General features: G+C 39.9%; 1 protein-coding gene across 1 annotated transcript; it reads right to left on the reverse strand.

The window, feature by feature from the left end:
* Window positions 1-1,171: 1,171 nt before the first annotated feature.
* On the reverse strand, window positions 1,172-10,560 carry lcat (lecithin-cholesterol acyltransferase). The gene is made up of 7 exons (XM_041997218.1): window positions 10,161-10,560; window positions 7,865-8,021; window positions 7,604-7,719; window positions 7,352-7,447; window positions 5,995-6,219; window positions 5,651-5,846; window positions 1,172-3,179 (listed from the first exon to the last, which is right to left on the reverse strand). The coding sequence occupies exons 1-7, from the start codon at window positions 10,309-10,311 to the stop codon at window positions 2,816-2,818; spliced, it is 1,305 nt and encodes a 434-aa protein (XP_041853152.1). The 5' UTR covers window positions 10,312-10,560; the 3' UTR covers window positions 1,172-2,815.
* Between the last annotated feature and the right edge of the window lie 8,750 nt (window positions 10,561-19,310).

A 19,310-nucleotide genomic window follows, 5' to 3' on the forward strand; every position in this document is an offset into this window, starting at 1 on the left:
TTGTCAGCAAATCATTTAGATGCCAGTTTACTTTTGTACATATAATACACCAACACCAATATTTTCTACTAAAAAGAAGCGGTCATTCATCACAACTTGTAATCTGGGGAACCTTGGCCCTCGTCCTGGAAGTTTTCCATGTGTCCCTGCTCCAACACACCTGATTCAAATTAATAAGTCACCGTGCAGAACTAGATTGGCAGTTGGATCTATTTGATTTGAATCAGATGTGTTCAAGCAGGAACACATGGAAAACATGCAGGAAGGACCATGGTAGAGTTTAGATGTTATGGCTCAAATGTGAATACTAAATTAAATTCTGTCACACAAAATAGACATGCATGTGGAACAGATGTGTGGACAGAGGACAAAAACTGCATGCATTTTTTTGTTTTGTCTGAATAACCTTTTCAGTGTAACAGAAGGTAATTTGTCGTCAAGCAGCTATTTTCTGCTTACCTCTTTACTAAATATTAGGCTAAAGCAAATAAAGCCTGATAAAAACTCAAAGCTGGACTGTCCATTGGGCATACCAATAATCAATACTAATTGTACTAGTATTTCTAATGATCATGATACCTGTTGCTTCACAAAGCTGATAGATCAGCCCATTATGCATGATTGGTTCTGGGCTGGACCAATTACAGTGGAGGGCCGATGCCCTCTCCCCCTTAGGCCACAGCTGTCAACAAATCAATCTTACACAGAGAGGGAAGAACAAAATGGAAAATAGCAAAAACTCCAAGTAAGAAGTGACAAACTGTAGTCTACCTGGGTCAGATAGAAATCAAGTTTGGGTGTAGTTTATTCTTGTTGTAGCCAGGTCCTTGCAAAAAAAAAAAAAAATTTATAGGGTAGCTCAAGACTTTTACAAGCTATTATAACACTATAAAAGTACATCTGACTTATTTTTTTCTCCTATATCAAGATGTCATAGGGTTCTTTCAGGCAGCAGGGACCTGTTCCTAGTTCTTATAATTAACCTTGTGGAAAAAGTTCTTCTGTTTTTGTTCACACCACAGGAGCTGCGGTCAGTTGCAATTTCTATAAAAGATTTCATTTTTCAGAGAAAGAACGTTCATGAACCTGCATGAAGGGAGCTATTTCAGATTCAGCTGGCTTGTCAGAAACTGTATGACTTTATTATGATATGCTGAATGTAAGAACACAATACCAGAACCCACCTTTATTTAAAAGAAAAAGAAAAAAAAAAAAAAACCATCTGAACATCAGTAAAAATTCAGCCATATGAACAATAGTTTTTGATCTTGGCCTCAAAACACAAACACAAAAAAAAGAAGTAACAGTAAAGCCTGGGATTTAGCCATAATGCAACAGAGGTAGTACAATATCATTTCTACTGGTCTACCAGTATTCCATGGGTTGGGGGTAATAAATTAACAAAATACCAATTTCACCATCAGAGGGCTGTGTATCTGTATATAAAGACATGGTTTTCAGGTGTAAACTAACATTTAGCTTCAGAAATCCCAGGTGTCAGTAAATGCAACATGTAATATGTTGTTCTACAGGAACACTGAAAAATGTCGACTGGTTGTTTTCCCAAATTTAACATTTGATGACCACTTACATTTTAATAAGCAGCTAATTATTTACCAAAATCTAGGCCTTAAAAGAAATTTAATTTGTGCCCCGTTTTCCTGGTTAATGCCCCTGAGGGTCCTGCTCTGATTGGTATTTCAGAACCTGTTCATAAATCCCCCTCACCACATTCATGGCTCTTAAAAGGTAAACCTGCCTATCAAACATCTGCACAGCACCAATGATTTAGAGAAGACACCCGTTGTTTAATCTTGACACTGGCTATATATCTGAACCTGATCCATCTGTCTGTATTATGACCATGTCACCTCAGCTAATAATGAAAATAATATAAAACAAATGCAAACAAAGGGCTCTCTAATTGAAACGGGTTTCTGTTTTGCATCAGCATCCTGCTAGTTTCCTCCTTCCCAGCTCGAGATGAACGATAAACAAACAAGAGAGATGACCTGGCTGATCAGCTGATCACTGACAGGCACGCCACAATTTAAGGAGCAAAAGGAGGGAGGAGCGCAGTGACGCAGAGTGACTGTAAAACATTTGCACAAAATTATATATATATATATATATATATATATATATATATATATATATGTTACATACAGCAAGAATGGTGTGGGTGTTGGACTCTCTCCTCATGAAAAGTGTGGGTGTCAAAACAGCCCCCACAGGTGCGACGCTTGCGTTACATTAATCAAAGAGCAGTGAAACAAAAAAAATGAGCCCAAATAAAACCGCTGCTGCAGGATAAGTTTCCCTTCTCTTTCTCTTTAACTTAACTAAAATGAAAGTCAGCATCAGGTTTCTGAATTACACAAATATATAAACCGTAAACATAACATACATTTTTAAAAAAGAAGCCTATACTTATGGGCTGTGTGTATATACTTTAAAATAACAGATTTTTATAAAGCATCTGTTTGATACATAAACCAACAAGATTGGATAACATAACCCCCCCGAACTAACTGTAGCATCTTTTACCATGATTACTATGTGCCGATTCACCAAATGTAAAGCAGATACAGCAACATCTACAGTCTTCAGAGATAAAAACAGGGTTAAACCCACACTAAGTCATCATTCTTAAGTTTTAGACAAAGGTGTCAGTGTTAGGCACTCAAGTCCACAGTCGTCTGGAGCTTTAGCACCTACTGGTGCAAACAAAAAGAGGCACCCTCGTATTTTTATCTGAACACATTTACAGTAAATGTAAACGGCGTAGGAATTCTTCACCATCTTTTCACTGCTGCTATTTAGCATCAAACCGTACGTCGACCTCGTTGGGCGTGTCTGTGTTGCCCTCCAGGATCTGCTGGATTTGATTGAGCACCTTTTCGTTGAACACTATATCCAGGTGGGCCAGGCCTCGATACTCCGTCACGTGGACGGGCTTTTCCTGCTGCCCCACCCAACGTTTGCACAGACTCATACTAAAGCTGTCCACTGTGTCGTCCCCGTCCGCATAAACAAAGTCCACCGGATCCCCGTTAGGAAACTCTTCATCGTAAATGTGCGTTACAGGTGTTGGAAGCCCCACGCCGTACATGCACCACACTTCCACGCCAGGTGGGTGGAGAGCACCAGTCAAGTTCTTGGTGTCCTCCCACATGTGCCTGCAATCACCAACAACAAAAAAGTTATTATTTCTACACTAATAATTAAAATAAAAAATAATAATAATAATGAAGGAACAAACTTCTGGTGAACATTTGTTTTTTATTATTTTCACAAAACTTTAAAGTTAATCAGATTGAGAACAGCTCCCCCTACAGACAAATAAATACACCTGCAACTTCCTATAAACAACTGCTGCAGGTTTTTGTTTTAAAAAAAAAGATACTCTCAATGTTAAGGAGTCAGCATGGATCTGTTAAAGTTGTCATGATAAAGATAAAAAAAAATATTAGAAGCTATATTTCTAGATGTAGATGTTTGTTGGCTTATTTTACTAAATTCTGCAAAACTGTTTGGAAAAAGTCATTTCAGTCAATTCGTTCTCCCAGGCCTTAAAACCAGTTGGTGTTTTATTATATTTCATTATATATTATATACCACATTTACGATTATCATCCACTCAGCAGCAGCACAGCTAAACATGTGGGAAGTGCCCCTGCAACATTCTCCTGTTGGTATTGACTTTTGGTTTGAGTTTCAAGTGCTGTCAGGTGTATGTCAGTCACAGATGTGTGACAGGCACCTGATAGGTACCTAACTAATAGACATACACACTGGAATGAGATTCTGAAGCCAATGGAGATACCATATTTCCCCCCACAGAACCAGGATCATCCCTGAGTGCCTTCAGAATTAGTGGATAGGATGAACGACCTGCTGTAAGTCTAAACCTCAACCCAGCTGAACATTTCCCAGATCACAAAAATGTTTCACCAAAATATGGCCCACATTTACGTTTTTGTTTGGCTCATATTTGGCCTTTACTAACGATTTTAATTCTACGTGAGTGTGGTTGCCAAAACTCAGCCCCATGACCATCTCATAAGATAATTGCTGTAATGAAAGGCCAGGTTGGCTCCTCATATTTGGACCACATCTGACCCACACAACACTTGCCAGTGCAGTAACTGAGCTGTAAGTGCCAAAAGTAGCCTGGATTAGGCCCAAATGTGTCTTCTATCTGGGTTGTGGGATCAGCTTGGGTGTACCATTGGGCAGGAGTGACCTACACAATCACACTGGTTGACTTTCAACTACTGCTGGTTGAGGAAGGGGATGCCACTGCACAGCTAAATGTGACCAGACTGGTGACCAGCGTAAGGAGGAGGTGTCAAGCTGTCGTGGCTGTGTATGGATCTTCCACATGGTACAGCAGTCCCTGACAGTAGGAAATTAATAAATTGTAAAAATGCTGAATATGTGTTGTTTTTTCCTAATTACTATGGGAGAGTGCAATCATCCAATATTGCAGGGAATTTGGGACATGTTTTTAGGACCACTGCTTACATCTTTAGCTGTAATGCTCATTGCACCGAAGCACAATCCTTACATGTTACACCTCATTGTATAGGTGACTGATCAGGCTTAAGAGTTAAGGGTTAGTGAATGTTCACTATAAAGTAATATCATTTTCACAGGTAATCAAAGATGTGCAAATGCAAAAGCAAAATTGTATTTGACAGCGGATGGACATAAGATGGGATAAGATATGGGATGAAGTGCAGCCGTTTAACCAGCTGCTTTCCCACTTTGAATTGATTTTCATCTTTGGTAACTGAAAGGACAATGATGCTGCAGCAGCCTGTCCTGACCAGGCACCACTAACTGGAAATGTACAAATTGAATCATGCTTTGCGTTATATTTAGCTAATCAAAGTTATCAACGTTTTAAATTAAAAAGAGGCTTTAAAACCAAGCTGTTTAAAACCAAGTACAACGTGAAAAAAACACATGGTGAACACAGCGGAGTGTTTATCAGTAGATATTTCCCTCAGGAGGTGGTGAAAAACAGAAAGCTCTATATTTGATGGATCTACATTTTTACTGCTGAGTTTGTTTTAGTAATTATTCTAAAGTAATTTAATATGATTGGACTGTGCTCACAGCTGCTTATATTGCACATAAGTGTTTAAAGAATATGCAACCAAACCTTTCCTATGTTCTCTTTTTTTTTACAAACCAAAAAGCAACATCCATGAACACATGTAATAATTTCACACTTTAATTTAATTATTAAACTAGCACTATGTAACTTTCTGACCTTAAAATATGTCTTTCTGATTTGTACTGATGACACAGCAACATTTATTAAGCACATTCCTGGAGCTACCGCTATCAAACAGCGTCCAGAGGCTGAAAAACTGCACTTCACAACTTTTTATTCCAGCCTGAAGCATCGCGTTACAGCATGTCACACACCAGCAATATGATATCAACACACTGGCCGTTTTGAATGCATACTCCGGCTCATTTATCAAAGAAATGTAAGAGGATATTATTGGTGGAAGCAAGAAAAAGGAAAAGAGAAAGGGACAGAGATTTAGTTAAAACCTTTGCTAAAATCTAAGACAGAAAATGACGCAATTTTTGTTAATCAAAGCTGTGTGAGAACATGAAAGCTGCGCTTTACCAGCCATCCTCGAAGGTGATGTCTGTGAAGAAGCGCTGGTAGTCCCGTTTGGTGTAGTTGAATGTTGGCGTGGAGATGAAGACGTGGTCCTTTGGCCAAACATTCTCAAATGGTATCATCCAGGGATTAGTTGTTACCATTCTCTGCTCCTCCCGGATCTTGATGTTAGAAATCATGGGGATGCCATCATTTTCACCTGCAATGCATTTTACCAAAAAGTTTAAAACATGTCAGGGTTATATAACGACAAAATAATTAATGTTTTATATGTAATGAAACACTTTTAGCTTTGTTAGATGCAGATCCTACTGTATTATTTTCTATTCTTAGCATTTTGCTGTTACCTGAAGCCAGAACTCTGAGTGCTTTAACAGCACCCCCCCATGGTGCTCCTAAGGAAATGAAGCCCTTGATGTACTTGTCCTTCCAGGCCTGAGCCTGGTGATTGAGAAAGTAGAGGACATAGTGGCAGCCCATGCTGTGTCCCAGCAGGTAAACAGGTTTCTGATACTGGTCATACATCTCCTCAACCAGCTCCTGCAGCTTTGTGAAGTACTCCGTGTTCTCATCTGTGGAGGTAACGGGAGGGGTTGTTTATATAAGCGCTATATAAGTACAAGTCCATTTACCACCTTAAAATTTACCACCTCTTATCAGAAATTCTAGTTTTGTTATTTCTACATCAACACAATCACTTAAGGCAGCATTTGGATATACAGCATTATTAACCCAGCTGCTTACATAGGTAATAATATCTGTTTACTGTTTACATTTCATGACAAGGATACAAAAGTTATAACACCACCAGATGTGATGACTGCACAAACTGAATTGGCCAGATGTGCTAAATGAGCATTGATATAACATCTGATTGAGCTTGAACATGTTGTTGTTCCTATTATCAAGGAAGTATCTCAAGTATTTGTGTAAAAATGATTAAAGATATGCTGGATAATTCTAAACAAAGTAATCATTGATGAATAAAGATCATTGATGATTTGCTTTTACAAACTTTGCCAACTATTTTACACAAGATGACCACTTTAGTTGTAATAAAATGTGAATTATTTCCTAAATTCTAAAACTTTCTTTTAAAGGTTCACCCATCATTCACATATGCTACCTCTTTCCCAGTTTGTGCCCCTACCCGGCCCCCCTTCAAAAATTCTCTAGACTCTGAATGCAACTTGAAGTTACAGAGTGTGAGAATGACTGACATCTAGTGGTAAAGGTGGGTATTCAAATTACTTAAATCGCAACCACATTTATTAATGGACGGTGGCCGTCAGTGGCCTAAATTCTTCCAGACAAACATGTTTTCATATGTGCAAGAAAACGGTAGAGAAGAACTTCAGGTTGTATCTGGCTCCTAATAAAACAAACAGAAGTAATCACAATAATTACAGAACGGGCCACTGGTTAACATTTCATCCCAGCACTCTGCCAAAAGATGTCATTTTTATTTATTTTTATATTAAATTGCAAGAATATCAAACCATTGACAGAGAACTTTTTTTATCTTAAAAATGCATTGCTATCCAGGCTTTTCCTATCTTCTGCATCTTTTGCATTCCATGCAAACAGAAGCAAAGTAGCAGCCTTGCAAATGTGCATATTCTCTCAAGATATAACTCATAAATATGTGTTGGATGTAAAGCAGTTAACAATATGTGACAGTGCCTGTCGAGTTCTGCTACTTACTTGGAGCTAATCTCCAATCATAGGGAGCTCCACGGACCGTCTCATTCCGGACGTAGCCTATGTTAACCAAATGTTGCACCATGGTGAAAAAATAACCTGCAGAAAGAAAAAAGAAAGAAAAAAAACTGTAAACTTATTTAATTCTAGAGGAGATGTTCATGAGAGGCTCAGTATCATTCAGAGAAGAAATGCATACGAATTCAACAGAATCTAAAGCCTTAAAATGAAGCAGTAAGCAAGCGTTTCTCTCACCAGCTAGTTTGTTATAGTCAAGAAACTCTATGGGATAAGTCTGCCCAAATCCTGGTACCCGCACCTGCACTCCTGGTGAGTTGGATGACCGCCGAGTCGTCCTGTTGTAAACAAGTCTGGGAGAAACAGGCATGGACATTTGTGCCTTTCAGTGTGGCAAAAAACAACAGACATGTGGGAAATTCAAGAAAGTGGAACAGTCCTCGACTCTTCATTTTGCACAGGAATACAGAAAACTCCAGTCAGAGCAGTCAGGGTTACCTAATGTTATCAATCCAGCAGTCCACGCCTACGGGCATGAACATGTTGAGGTCGATCCACAGTGGGAACCAGTGTTCGGTTTTCTTGTAGCACATCCAGTGGACCAAGCTCGGCTTGTCTATTTTGGCTTCCAGACGATTCCCTAAATTCCCAGGAACTGAACACACAGTCACATAAATACACATCAGTGTATTGAACAGCAAAGTAGTAGCAAAAACAAAGTAAAACAGAAACAAGAGTATCTACAGAATGCAAGTTTTTATCACATACTAATTAAAAACTAGAAAAGCTGAGACAGCTTTGTTTCCCAACACAATATGGACGGCGTAAAACTTCATTAAAAACTCAATGTAATAATCTGCAATGCATGTGAACCTGATATTTAAATGAATGTCAAGATCTTGAAACCTGTGGCAGCTCATGTTGTACTAAAGTCCTTGATTGTGCACATAAGATTAACTGGCAAATTGGTTTTATGGTCTGCTGAAATATGTGCTGACATAGCCCAGCATCCATGTTTTCCAAGAAAAAATTACATTTTTTTTATTTTGATTCATCAGATAATTTTGGCTTTATTTTGTGGACACAAACAATTTGTAATTTTTATATTGGGAAATGTTTTTATTTAATCTGCTGAATTGTGTTTCCACATCTTCCAGAGTGGTGGATCCGTTTTTATACAATCTCTTTTTGCTTCTCTTATTAATGATTTTTCTGATAAATAAACCTAACTGAGATAATTATTTATTAAATTTTCCAGTTGTTTGTTTTTTATTACTTTTCCAGGTTTTTTGTTGCCTTGTTGCATTCTTTTAAAGAAGTTGTTGGTATAAAATTGTAAATAAGCAGATATTTTTCAAAGAACAAAATCCTGTGTTTTCCTGCACATTTAACCACAAATAGCTACAGGAGTGTTTTCATATACTTGTTGCTGGTGTTGTGGTTGTTGTTTTACTTAGTTTGCCTCCCCATAGGTGCTCTTGATGATTCTCTGCTTTGTTTTCCTGGAGTCTAAAGGATGTTTTTGGTTAAGTTTCATTACAGGCGTAGCAGCTGGATGTCTGGTTTTTCTGTTTGGATCTTCACTGCAAATTTGTTGCTGTTTTTTCTTTCTTTTGTATCTTTATCTCCATTTTCTCCTGTTAACTTTCCCCCTTTTTGGCTCATATTGCCCTGTCCGGCATTAATATGTAATTTAGTGATAAACAGGCTACACACAATTCACAGCACAATTTCAGCTGATCTTGATATTAAATGTAGAGAATGAGGCCCTAAAAATTTTAGCTGATGTCTCTTGTGTCAACCGAAACCTTTGTTTCTCTGTATATCTCCAGAACATGCAAACCTTTTTCTTTTTACTTTGACTGATACGTTCACAACTTTTCCACCATTTTCTGTTTAACCCTCTTTGATTGTCCTTCACCTGAAGTTCTTGTAGTTGTATGAGTTTTTGACTGTGACTTACAAGTAATGGGAGGTAAAAGTTACTATATAAACAACATGTGATTCCCAGATTACACAAAACCCTCCTGAAGTACAAAGATTTCAAACTGGAGTAAAAAGAGCCAAGCAGCTGATGTGTCAGGCTTGTTTTTTAATACTCATTTATGGTGACCACTTTTTTCTACCTGTTTTTGACATGTGTGAAACTGTCCTCTGACCTTATGATGAGTAGCTGTTTATCTACTGTGAACTTGGTAGCTTTTTCTCCTCTGGCCCCCTTCCAGGAGAGCAACACTGCCCACAGTCAGGTGTTTTAGCATCATTCTGCCAAATCTGATACTCACTAGCTTGAGTTTGGTGACACTCCATCAAACTCAAGCTAATTCTCAATCCCACTGATCTGCTTCAGTGTGTAATAAAGGAAACAAATCCAGACAAATATCAGTGGGATTGTTTGGATGTCTAAACTCTTGTTGTGGTGCAGTTATATTTACTGTAAATGATGAACATCTTCACATAAAGTGAGCTACAGAGCAGATTCATGGCCTTGAGGATTGGTGAAACTTAAAAATAACATGCCAAAAGGTCTTTGTAAGCAAAAGCTAAACAGTTAAATGCTGCCAATTCAGATTAGATGATTATAGACTGTCTGCTTATAACATACCTCATACATTTTTATGTGAGCTATTTTAACTTTTAAAAAAATAAAGTAGTAGCATAGCTTTCTGGGGACCAAAATAAACTATATACATACAAATGTATCAGCAGGAATTTTTCTTTATCTCAGATTTAGTAGTAATGAACTATATTAACCTCCTCTTCCTCCTCCTCTTCCTCCCCTCTTTGGACTTACCGATGATGAGCGGTGAAGTGCTGTTGCTTGTTAGTTTGGGGTTGGCCTTGGGTGGGAAGATAACGTTGACGATCCAGAAACCTGCGGAGTGATGAAGTAGGAGCAGAAAGACGGCGAGCAGCGCCGGACAGCTGCGTCGCGCGGACCCCATCTTCTCTGTCAGGCGGCGGCGCGCGGACGGAGCTTTGTGACAGTCTACGAGCAGCCGGAGGCGGAGGCAGAGGCAGAGGCGGGCGGGCACAAGCGGGAAAAAAGTGGGGAAAAGAAAAGCGAGGTCATGCACAAACACGCTCACAAGAGCTGATTCACCATATGTGAAGCACAGTAAGTGTTTGCACGCGCGGTCTGCGGAGGAAATAACTTATTTTATTCTCCAAAAGCAAATGTTTTACAAAAGGGATGATTACTCACACGGACACTGGCGAAAATAAAACGTGTAGGCCTACAGGTTACTCACTGCCCTATTGATTCCTCCTAATCATCCCTATTTATTTACACAACGTAAATGATTGACAGAGTGCAGGACAAAAGGACAACAGTTTTTAAAAAAATGTTTCACAAAGAAAAGATATTTAGCATACCGCTTTAAATTAATCATGGAGAGGCTCCGGTTAAGAAGTGTTAGTGTTAGTGTTAGTGTGGAGAAACACATTTGCATGAATGATTTTCTTCCACTCCACCTCCAGCTGTGAGTCTCCAGAGAGCCAAAACTTTACAGCCAGCTGCTGCTCACTTCATTGTCCTTGTAAAATCCACCTTCTGGAGAGAAATAAACAAAGATTGACTGGAAATTTTAAATGACTGCAATATAGAATCACACAGAAACAACCAAATGTTCTGAAGTTTGGTTGTCAAGTCTACTTTTAAGACACTTGTATGGGTAACATACTAGTGGCTGCTACCAGCTATTTTTCTTTATCCATTCAATTAATTAATTAATTAATTAATAATAAATTAATTTTGTCTCCACACAGCCAAACTTTGTTGTAGTCTTTTAAAGTGGTCTTTAGCAATAGTTCTCTAGCTCTCTGAGGGTCTTTGATAGATAGATAGATAGATAGATAGATAGATAGATAGATAGATAGATAGATAGATAGATAGATATACAGACAGACAGGCTTCTTTTTCACTCATTTTTCAGTACAGTCTTTGGGGCATTTTCAGATTTTTTTTTCCTGACCTGCATTAAATGCATCTAAATTCTCAAGGGATGAACCAGTGTTCACACATAACAGACAACTAGCAGGCTGTCACTAAAAACGTAACTTGCTCCTGTGTCCTAAGATGTATCTATAAAAATGTCAACGATAACACATTAACTGCCAGAGAACATTACTTTTGCTATGAGCTGAAAACTTGGCATATCTCAGCATGGTGTACATCCTTATTTGAAGAAACTTGACAAATTGGTACCAGAAGTCCTGTGTGCAGGACTTGACAAATAAATATATTTTACTCAGTCTCCCTTCCAAGTATGTACACGTGTTGTACACCATCTTGAAATCTGAATGATATATACCATTTCAGGCTACAATCATAACTGTAGACTCAGTAAACACTTATTTCACATCAGTCGCAATTTACCTTTGAAGCCATACTGTCTCCAGTAGCAGATGATACAGCAACTAAAATGGTCCTGTTACATCAACAAGGGTCCAATAAAAGTAGTTCAAAATAGTTCGTCCACAACAGTCTTTTATCCATAAAAAAATGTCTGGGGGAAAATTGCAAGATTTAAAGTGGATAAGGACAAAAGAAGTGTCCGACCTAAAAAAACCCCATCTACAGCCGATGAACAGAATGTGAAAAGGATGTCTTGAAGAAAGAAGCGAAGAAATCCAGCTGTCAGTGAAAAGTCAGCAAGCAAAGTAAAGAATGAAGAGTTAAAATAACAACTTAACTTAGCCTAAAGCAAAGGTGTTATTTTTTATTTATTTGTTTATTTTTAATTGAACCAAGTTAATGTGGTATGAATAAAATTCTGACATTTTGTAATAAACTAAACTGTCTAAAAATGGTGGGGGAAAAAAGGTAAAACAATCAGGAAAGACCTACAAAGGACCTTACAGATGCATCTCACCCTTTAGCTGATACATCTACTGTTGACTGAAGCCTCAACAGAAATGGTCTCCATGGAAAGTTGGCTGTGAAGAAATTTATTAAGAAGGGGAAGCAGGTAGAAAAGGCTGAGATATGTCACATGTCACAAGACCTGGAGTAAAGATCAGCAACAACAGGTCTGATGGACAGAGTCCAGACTTCAACATTTTTGAAGCAGTGTGGGATCATCTGGGCAGAGACAGGACAAAAGGCAGCAACAATCAAACAAGAGCTTTGGAAAGTCCTTCAAGAAGCCTGGATAAATTTTCTTGAAGACTATTTAATGAACTTAAAAAAAACTAAGATGGTTCAGACTGTGTTGAAGACCAAATATCAGACCAAATATTCACTCTCAAACATGTTAAAACTGAAGTGTGGTTTTACCCTATAATGTTTCCTTTGAAGTTTGCACATTTTTCTTCAATAAATCACTGCACATATTTTCTATTTTCCTTCCTATAAATAAGGAAATGAGGGATGACTTGAAACTTGTGCTCAGTGCTTTCTTTAAGAGATATTGCCTAAAAACAAAGAAATTGGCTTGATGATTCATTGAGGACAACAATCCAATATTACATACAGTATAAGTGGCAAAAGTCTGTATGAACTTTTGTTTTTTACTATGTTGTGTGACTGGTTTACCTGCTTTAAAACAGTTTTCATCACTGCCTACTATTCCAACAATTTTGAGGAATTATAGTCAATATCTTTAATCAGAATAACTTTAACTCTATGATATAAATGGGTTTCCTGTTAAATAAATTGTCCATTCCACAAATTTACATTGGGTTAAGCTCAAGAATTTATCTTGGGTACTTGAATAAAATCTCTTTAATTTTAATTTTTTTTTTTGTAATTTTCTTGCTTGATTGACTCACTCTGTTTAGATTCAGCTAATGGACAAATATACTGAAGTTTCTTTTAAGATTCACTGGTATAATTCAACCACACATTGTTCCACCCAAACCAACATCGCAGGAGTCCACAGCAAACAGGAAGGCACCACAAGTAATCCACCACCACCACCAGACAGAGTCCCCAGCTGCAGGAAAAGAAACAAACACAATTAGCTTCTGAATAAAAGTTTTCTAAAAAAAACTCACTGGAGGTCAGCCGCTAGAAAAAACTGCCTCCCACCATTAAACGATTATTTCATACACACACACACTTGTGTGGGCATGTTTAAAATAAGGAAATAAAGAATAAAAGTAAATTAAAACACTAAGGGCCAAGCAGGGACTCAGGGGGTCCTGGATCAGGACAGAACAGAAGTTTTCCCTTTGCCTACATCAGCATAGGAGCGGCAGTGTGAGCAGTAGAGATGGGACATTTAACACTAAGACTCCAAGGTTGTTTCATTCTATTGAAGCAGACTGGTTTGAATCACTGTGTATCACTGAGGCTTGTATCATATCTCTGTGATCCTGTGACCAGAGATGTTGGAGGCTACATATGTCCCAATGAAACACCTCAAGGGAGATTAATGATATAAATCTTTGGTGCTGTTTCATGTATTGTGAGAACTCTATTGGCAAGAGAACTATAAAATGATGGAGAATGCAAATAAAACAATCCCATGTATGGAACCATTTTAACCTCGTGTCAAAAAGGGGTTTCATGTTATAATATGGTTTAGCTAATTGAGCAGCAAGTCTACTATGAACCCTCCCGGATCACAGAGCTTATCACCCTATCCCTAAGAGAGAGCCCAGCCACCCTGTGGAGAAAACTCATTCCAGCCACTTGTATTCGCGATCGTGTTCTTTCAGTCACTACCCACAGCTCGTGACCATAGGTGAGGGTAGGAATGTAGATCGACCGGTAAATCAAAAGCTTTGCCTTTTGGCTCAGCTCCCTCTTCACCACGACAGAACGAAGCAGAGTCTGCATCACTGCAGCTGCCGCACCAATCCACCTGTCAATCTCCTGCTCCATCCTTCCCTCACTCGTGAACAAGACCCCGAGATACGGGAACTCCTCCACTTGGGGCAGGACCCTATTGCAGACCCGGAGAGAGCACTCCACCCTTTTCCAGCTGAGGACCATGGTCTTGGATTTGGAGTTGCTGATTCTCATCCCAGCCGCTTCACACTCGGCTGCGAATCGCTCCGGTGAGAGCTGAAGATCATGGCCGATGAAGCCAACAGAACCACATCATCCACAAAGAGCAGAGACCCACTCCTAATGCCACCAATTCAGCTCCCCTCAACACCTCGGCTGCGCCTAGAAATTCTGTCCATAAAGTTATGAACAGAATCTGTGACAAAAGGCAGCCTCACCGGAGTCCAACCCTCACCGGAAATGATTCTGATTTACTGCTGGCAATGCGGACCAAGCTTTGATTCTGGTCATACAGGGACCAAAAAGCTTGTACAAGGGGGTCCGGCTCCATATTCCCGGAGTACCCCTCACAAGATTCCCTGGGGAACATGGCTGAATGCCTTCTCCAAGTCCACAAAGCACATGTAGACTGGTTGAGCGAACTCAGCCAAGACAGCCCTACAGCATCCAGAGCTTAAGGAACTCTGGGCGGACCTCATCCACCCCCGGGGCCCTGCCACTGAGGAGCTTTTGAACCACCTCAGTGACCTCAGCCCCAGAGATGGGAGAGCCAACACCAGTGTCCCAAGATTATGCTTCCTCATTGAAAGACGTGTTGGTGGGATTGAGAAGGTCTTCAATGTAGTCCCTCCACCGCCTCACAACGTCCTGAGCAGCAGCCTCCCATCAGCAGCCTCCCATCCCCACTGTAGATAGTATTGATGGAGCACTGCTTTCCTCTCCTGAGCTGCCCGATGGTGGACCAGAATCTCCTCGAAGCCGTCCGGAATTCATTCTCCAGGGCCTCTCCGAACTCCTCCCATGCCCAAGTTTTTGCCTTAGCGACTGCCAAAGCTGTGCTCCGCTTAGCCTGCCGATACCCATCAGCTGCCTCTGGAGTCTCACAGGCCAAAAAGGCCCGATAGGACTCCTTCATCTTGACGGCATCCCTTACTGCTGGTGTCCACCAATGAGTTTGGGGGTTACCGCCAGAAAAAGGCGCCAACAACTTTGTGGCCACAGCTGCGGCTGGCCGCCTCAACAATAGAGGCACGGAACACTGCCTCACCCGGGACATGGTTGAAGCTCTGCCCGGAGATGGAAGTTGAAACTCTTTCTACCAGGGGACTCCGCCAAACGTTCCCAGCAGATCCTCACAACACACTTGGGTCTGCCAGGCCTGACCGGCATCCTCCCCCACCATCTGAGCCAACTCACCAACAGGTGGTGATCAGTTGACAGCTCCGCCCCTCTCTTCACCCGAGTGTCCAAGACATGCGGTCCAACGATACAACTACAAAGTCGATCATCGAACTGCGGCCTAGAGTGTCCTGGTGCCAAGTGCAGATGTGGACACTCTTATACCTGAACAAGGTGTTTGTTATGGACAATCCATGATGAGCACAGAAGTCCAACAACAAAACACCATTCCGATTTAGACCAGGGGGGCCATTCCTCCCAATCATGCCCCTCCAGGTCTCGCTGTCATTCCCCACTGGGCATTGAAGTCCCCCAGCAGAACAAGGGAGTGCCTGGAAGGAGTGCTCTCCAACACCCCCTCCAAGGACTCCAAAAAGGGTGGGTACTCTGAACTGCTGTTTGGTGCATAAGCACAAACAACAGTCAGGACCCGTCCTCCCACCTGAAGGCAGAGGGAGGCTACCCTACTGTCCACCGGGGTAAACCCCAACGTACAGGCTCCAAGTTGGGGAGCAATGAGCATGCCCACATCTGCTCGGTGCTTCTCACCAGGAGCAACTCCAGAATTAAAGAGGGTCCAGCCCCTCTCAGGGACAGTGGTTCCAGAGCTCAAGCTGTGCATTGAGGTTAGTCCAACTATATCTTGCCAAAACCGTTCAACCTCACGCACCAGCTCAGGCTCCTTCCCCGCCAGAGTGGTGACATTCCACGTCCCTAGAGCTAGCTTCTATTCTATTCTATTCTATTCTATTCTATTCTACAGTCATTTAGCAGATGCTTTTATCCAAAGCGACTTACATTTGAGAGTAAGAACAACACAGACTGCTTTGAGTCCAGTTGGACCCAGGTGCTGTCATGTAGTGCCAGAGGCAATGCATATAATTTTTTTTTTTAGTTTTTTTTGTAGTTTTTGTATGTCATTTTGTTTAAATAAAAACATCACGATTTCATCAAACAATATCAACTTGGGCATAAGTGCATTATTTCATCACACAATATCATCTTGGGCATAAGTGCACACAGCTTCTTCAGTACTTAGTTGAGCCAATGAGCTGGTTAAATCTTTCTAACTCATTCTGTTGAGTAGAAGAGTTAAGCTAAGTGTGGAAATGCTCCTTAAACAACTGAGTCTTTAGCTTGCTCCTAAAAGTGGATAAGGACTCTGCGGATTGGACGGAGTTTGGTAGATCGTTCCACCACCGGGGGGCAACAGAGAAGAAGAGTCTAGCTACTCATTTTGCGCCACGTTGTGGTGGGAGCACTTGACGTTTTTCGCTGGCATGTCACCCTTTCGGGCTGAGCCCGACTGAGCCCATGGGCAAAGGCCCGGCCACCAAGCACTCGCCTCCATGCCCCACCTCCAGGCCTGGCTCCAGAGGGGGGCCCCGGTGACCTACATCTGGGCATGGGAAACCTGTGTCCATGGTTTGTCGTCATCATTGGGGTGTTTCGAGCCACTCTTCATCTGGTCCCTCCCTTAGACACCTGTTTGCCATTGGTGACCCTACCAGGGGCATAAAGCCCCTGACAACATAGCCACTAGGATCATCAGGACGCGCAAACTCCTCCACAACGGTAAGGTGCTGACTTTTGAAGACATACAGAAAAAAAATAATAATTAGCTCCTAAAGCTTTAGCTGTGTTAATAACACAATCCTGCCACCGTTGACCTACTTTTGCATCAGCCGATTGCACAATCCACCTACAGTCTGCACACAAGAGTAAAACTGTCTATGTGAGGTTTCCACAGAGCATTAACTTATAGCACATGTGTCTCTGTTTGAATTGGGGCACAAGGTCATTTTCTCATATATCTGTCTTTCTGGAATTTCTCTCCTACCTCTATAAACATAAGAACATGAGCAAACACTCCCCACAATATAGAGTTCAAACTGGGCAATAAAGGAAAAAACGTATTTACATTTGAAGGATTTACATTTAATGCTCCATAAGGGCTCTGAACAACCCCATGCAGGCTTTGAGATAAGCAGCCGAGACAGTAGACAGTATGGAAAACTTATGTGTACAATTCACTTTATTTGAGTCTGCAGAGCAAGGTAGATTGCAACAAAGATTAATCTTCCAAAGAAATAGTTAATCTGTTAATGTGTTAAGGCATCATTACATTATGCCAATTAAAATAAATAATAAAACCCTTACAACACCATTATGACTTCAATAATAAACAAAAAAGAGCATAACTCTTTTATTGATCTATTTTGACCAAATGATCTGGTCATGATCCTGTGATTTAATAAATTAATAAATAAATATTTTAGAGTGATTCAAACTCCTTATGGGTTCAGACTGTTTGCTTCTGTATCATCTGCTGCTCGTCTTATAACTGGATCAAGAAAACAGAATTATATGGCATCAGTGTTGGCCTCTCTTCATCTGCTTTCTGTTCATCCTGTTCATTATAGAACCGATTTTAAGATTTTATCATGGGGTTTTTAAGGCTCTAGATGTGCTGGCCCCCTATCCTGACAAACTGACGAACTCTAGCTATTGAGGTTGACCAACTAGATGCTCTTTAAGGCTACATTCAGACACATACAGAGGTCGATTGGGTCTTTGCAGCTCCTTGGTTTTTGAACGATTCACTGATTCATAGGAAATATGACCTACATAAATTTTGGAAACTTTTAAGGAGCTGTTAGTATCCATGTCATTAGTATTTGACTCATGGAAAGTTGAAAATATTTACAATAAAACAAAAAACATTTAATGGATTGCGTGTAATCCTTCTTGGGAAAACAGTTTATGGTCATAGACAAAGATGTGTAGCTTCAAGAAAGTGGGACAATGTAAGAATATGATCATGTTGGAGACAAAAAATTTATTTTATTTATTTGGTAAATAAAAAAGCATCTGGCAACACGACAACTGGACCATTTTCAATAATCTAAACCTAATCCAGTGATAAATGATTGATTGGAGAGGGGAAAACTTATCAAGGCCCTATTATAAAGCTAGATAGATAGATAGATAGATAGATAGATAGATAGATAGATAGATAGATAGATAGATAGATAGATAGATAGATAGATAGATAGATAGATAGATAGATAGATAGATAGATAGATAGATAGATAGATACTACAGGAAATGGCTCCTTAAATTCATCAGGAACACATTGACATCATCTGATATTGTGTCTTGTGTTTTGTGATGCTTTGCCATGGTTTTACTGTAGATTTAGATTGTCATGAGGTGACTGACTCTGCCAACATTTTACTTTCGATAACTCAGAGTTCTGAGCTGCTTTCATGTCGTTTCCCACTTGTACTATCTCCAATCGGCTTGGCTGTTTTTGGCTTATTTGAGCAAACAGTAGAGGTATCCCTGTATGCTTTAGAAATCATCTGACCCCTTCTTTCTTCTGTAACTTCATCAGTAAACAGTGGTGACCCAGTTCTGTATAAAGTCTATGTCATCACTTTGCCTGCATGTATTTAAAAGATGATGTTGCACATTTGGATCATGGATCAATCCAAGCCTATCTTTACTTTTTACATAGTTTGATTTTCTCACTCGGTTACAGGTTGATCTAGTTTTATCTGTTCTATACCTGCTCTGTACTTTTAAAAGTAGTTTTAGGCAAAGTCTAGGCTTTTATATTTTGAGATTTATGAATGATCAGCAGTGCTCTCATTCTAGAAAGCAATAAAAATTAAAAATAAATAAATAAATAATAATAGAGTTACAATTCTAAAACACGTTTTCCAATTTAATTGGAATTAATTTAATTTAATTGTCTCCCAACTGAGAGTATTTGTATGTTTTATTAAATTCACGTTTAAAAAAGAA

The sequence above is a fragment of the Melanotaenia boesemani genome, chromosome 10 (genome assembly GCF_017639745.1).
Source record: "Melanotaenia boesemani isolate fMelBoe1 chromosome 10, fMelBoe1.pri, whole genome shotgun sequence".
NCBI classification, from domain to species: Eukaryota; Metazoa; Chordata; class Actinopteri; order Atheriniformes; family Melanotaeniidae; genus Melanotaenia; species Melanotaenia boesemani.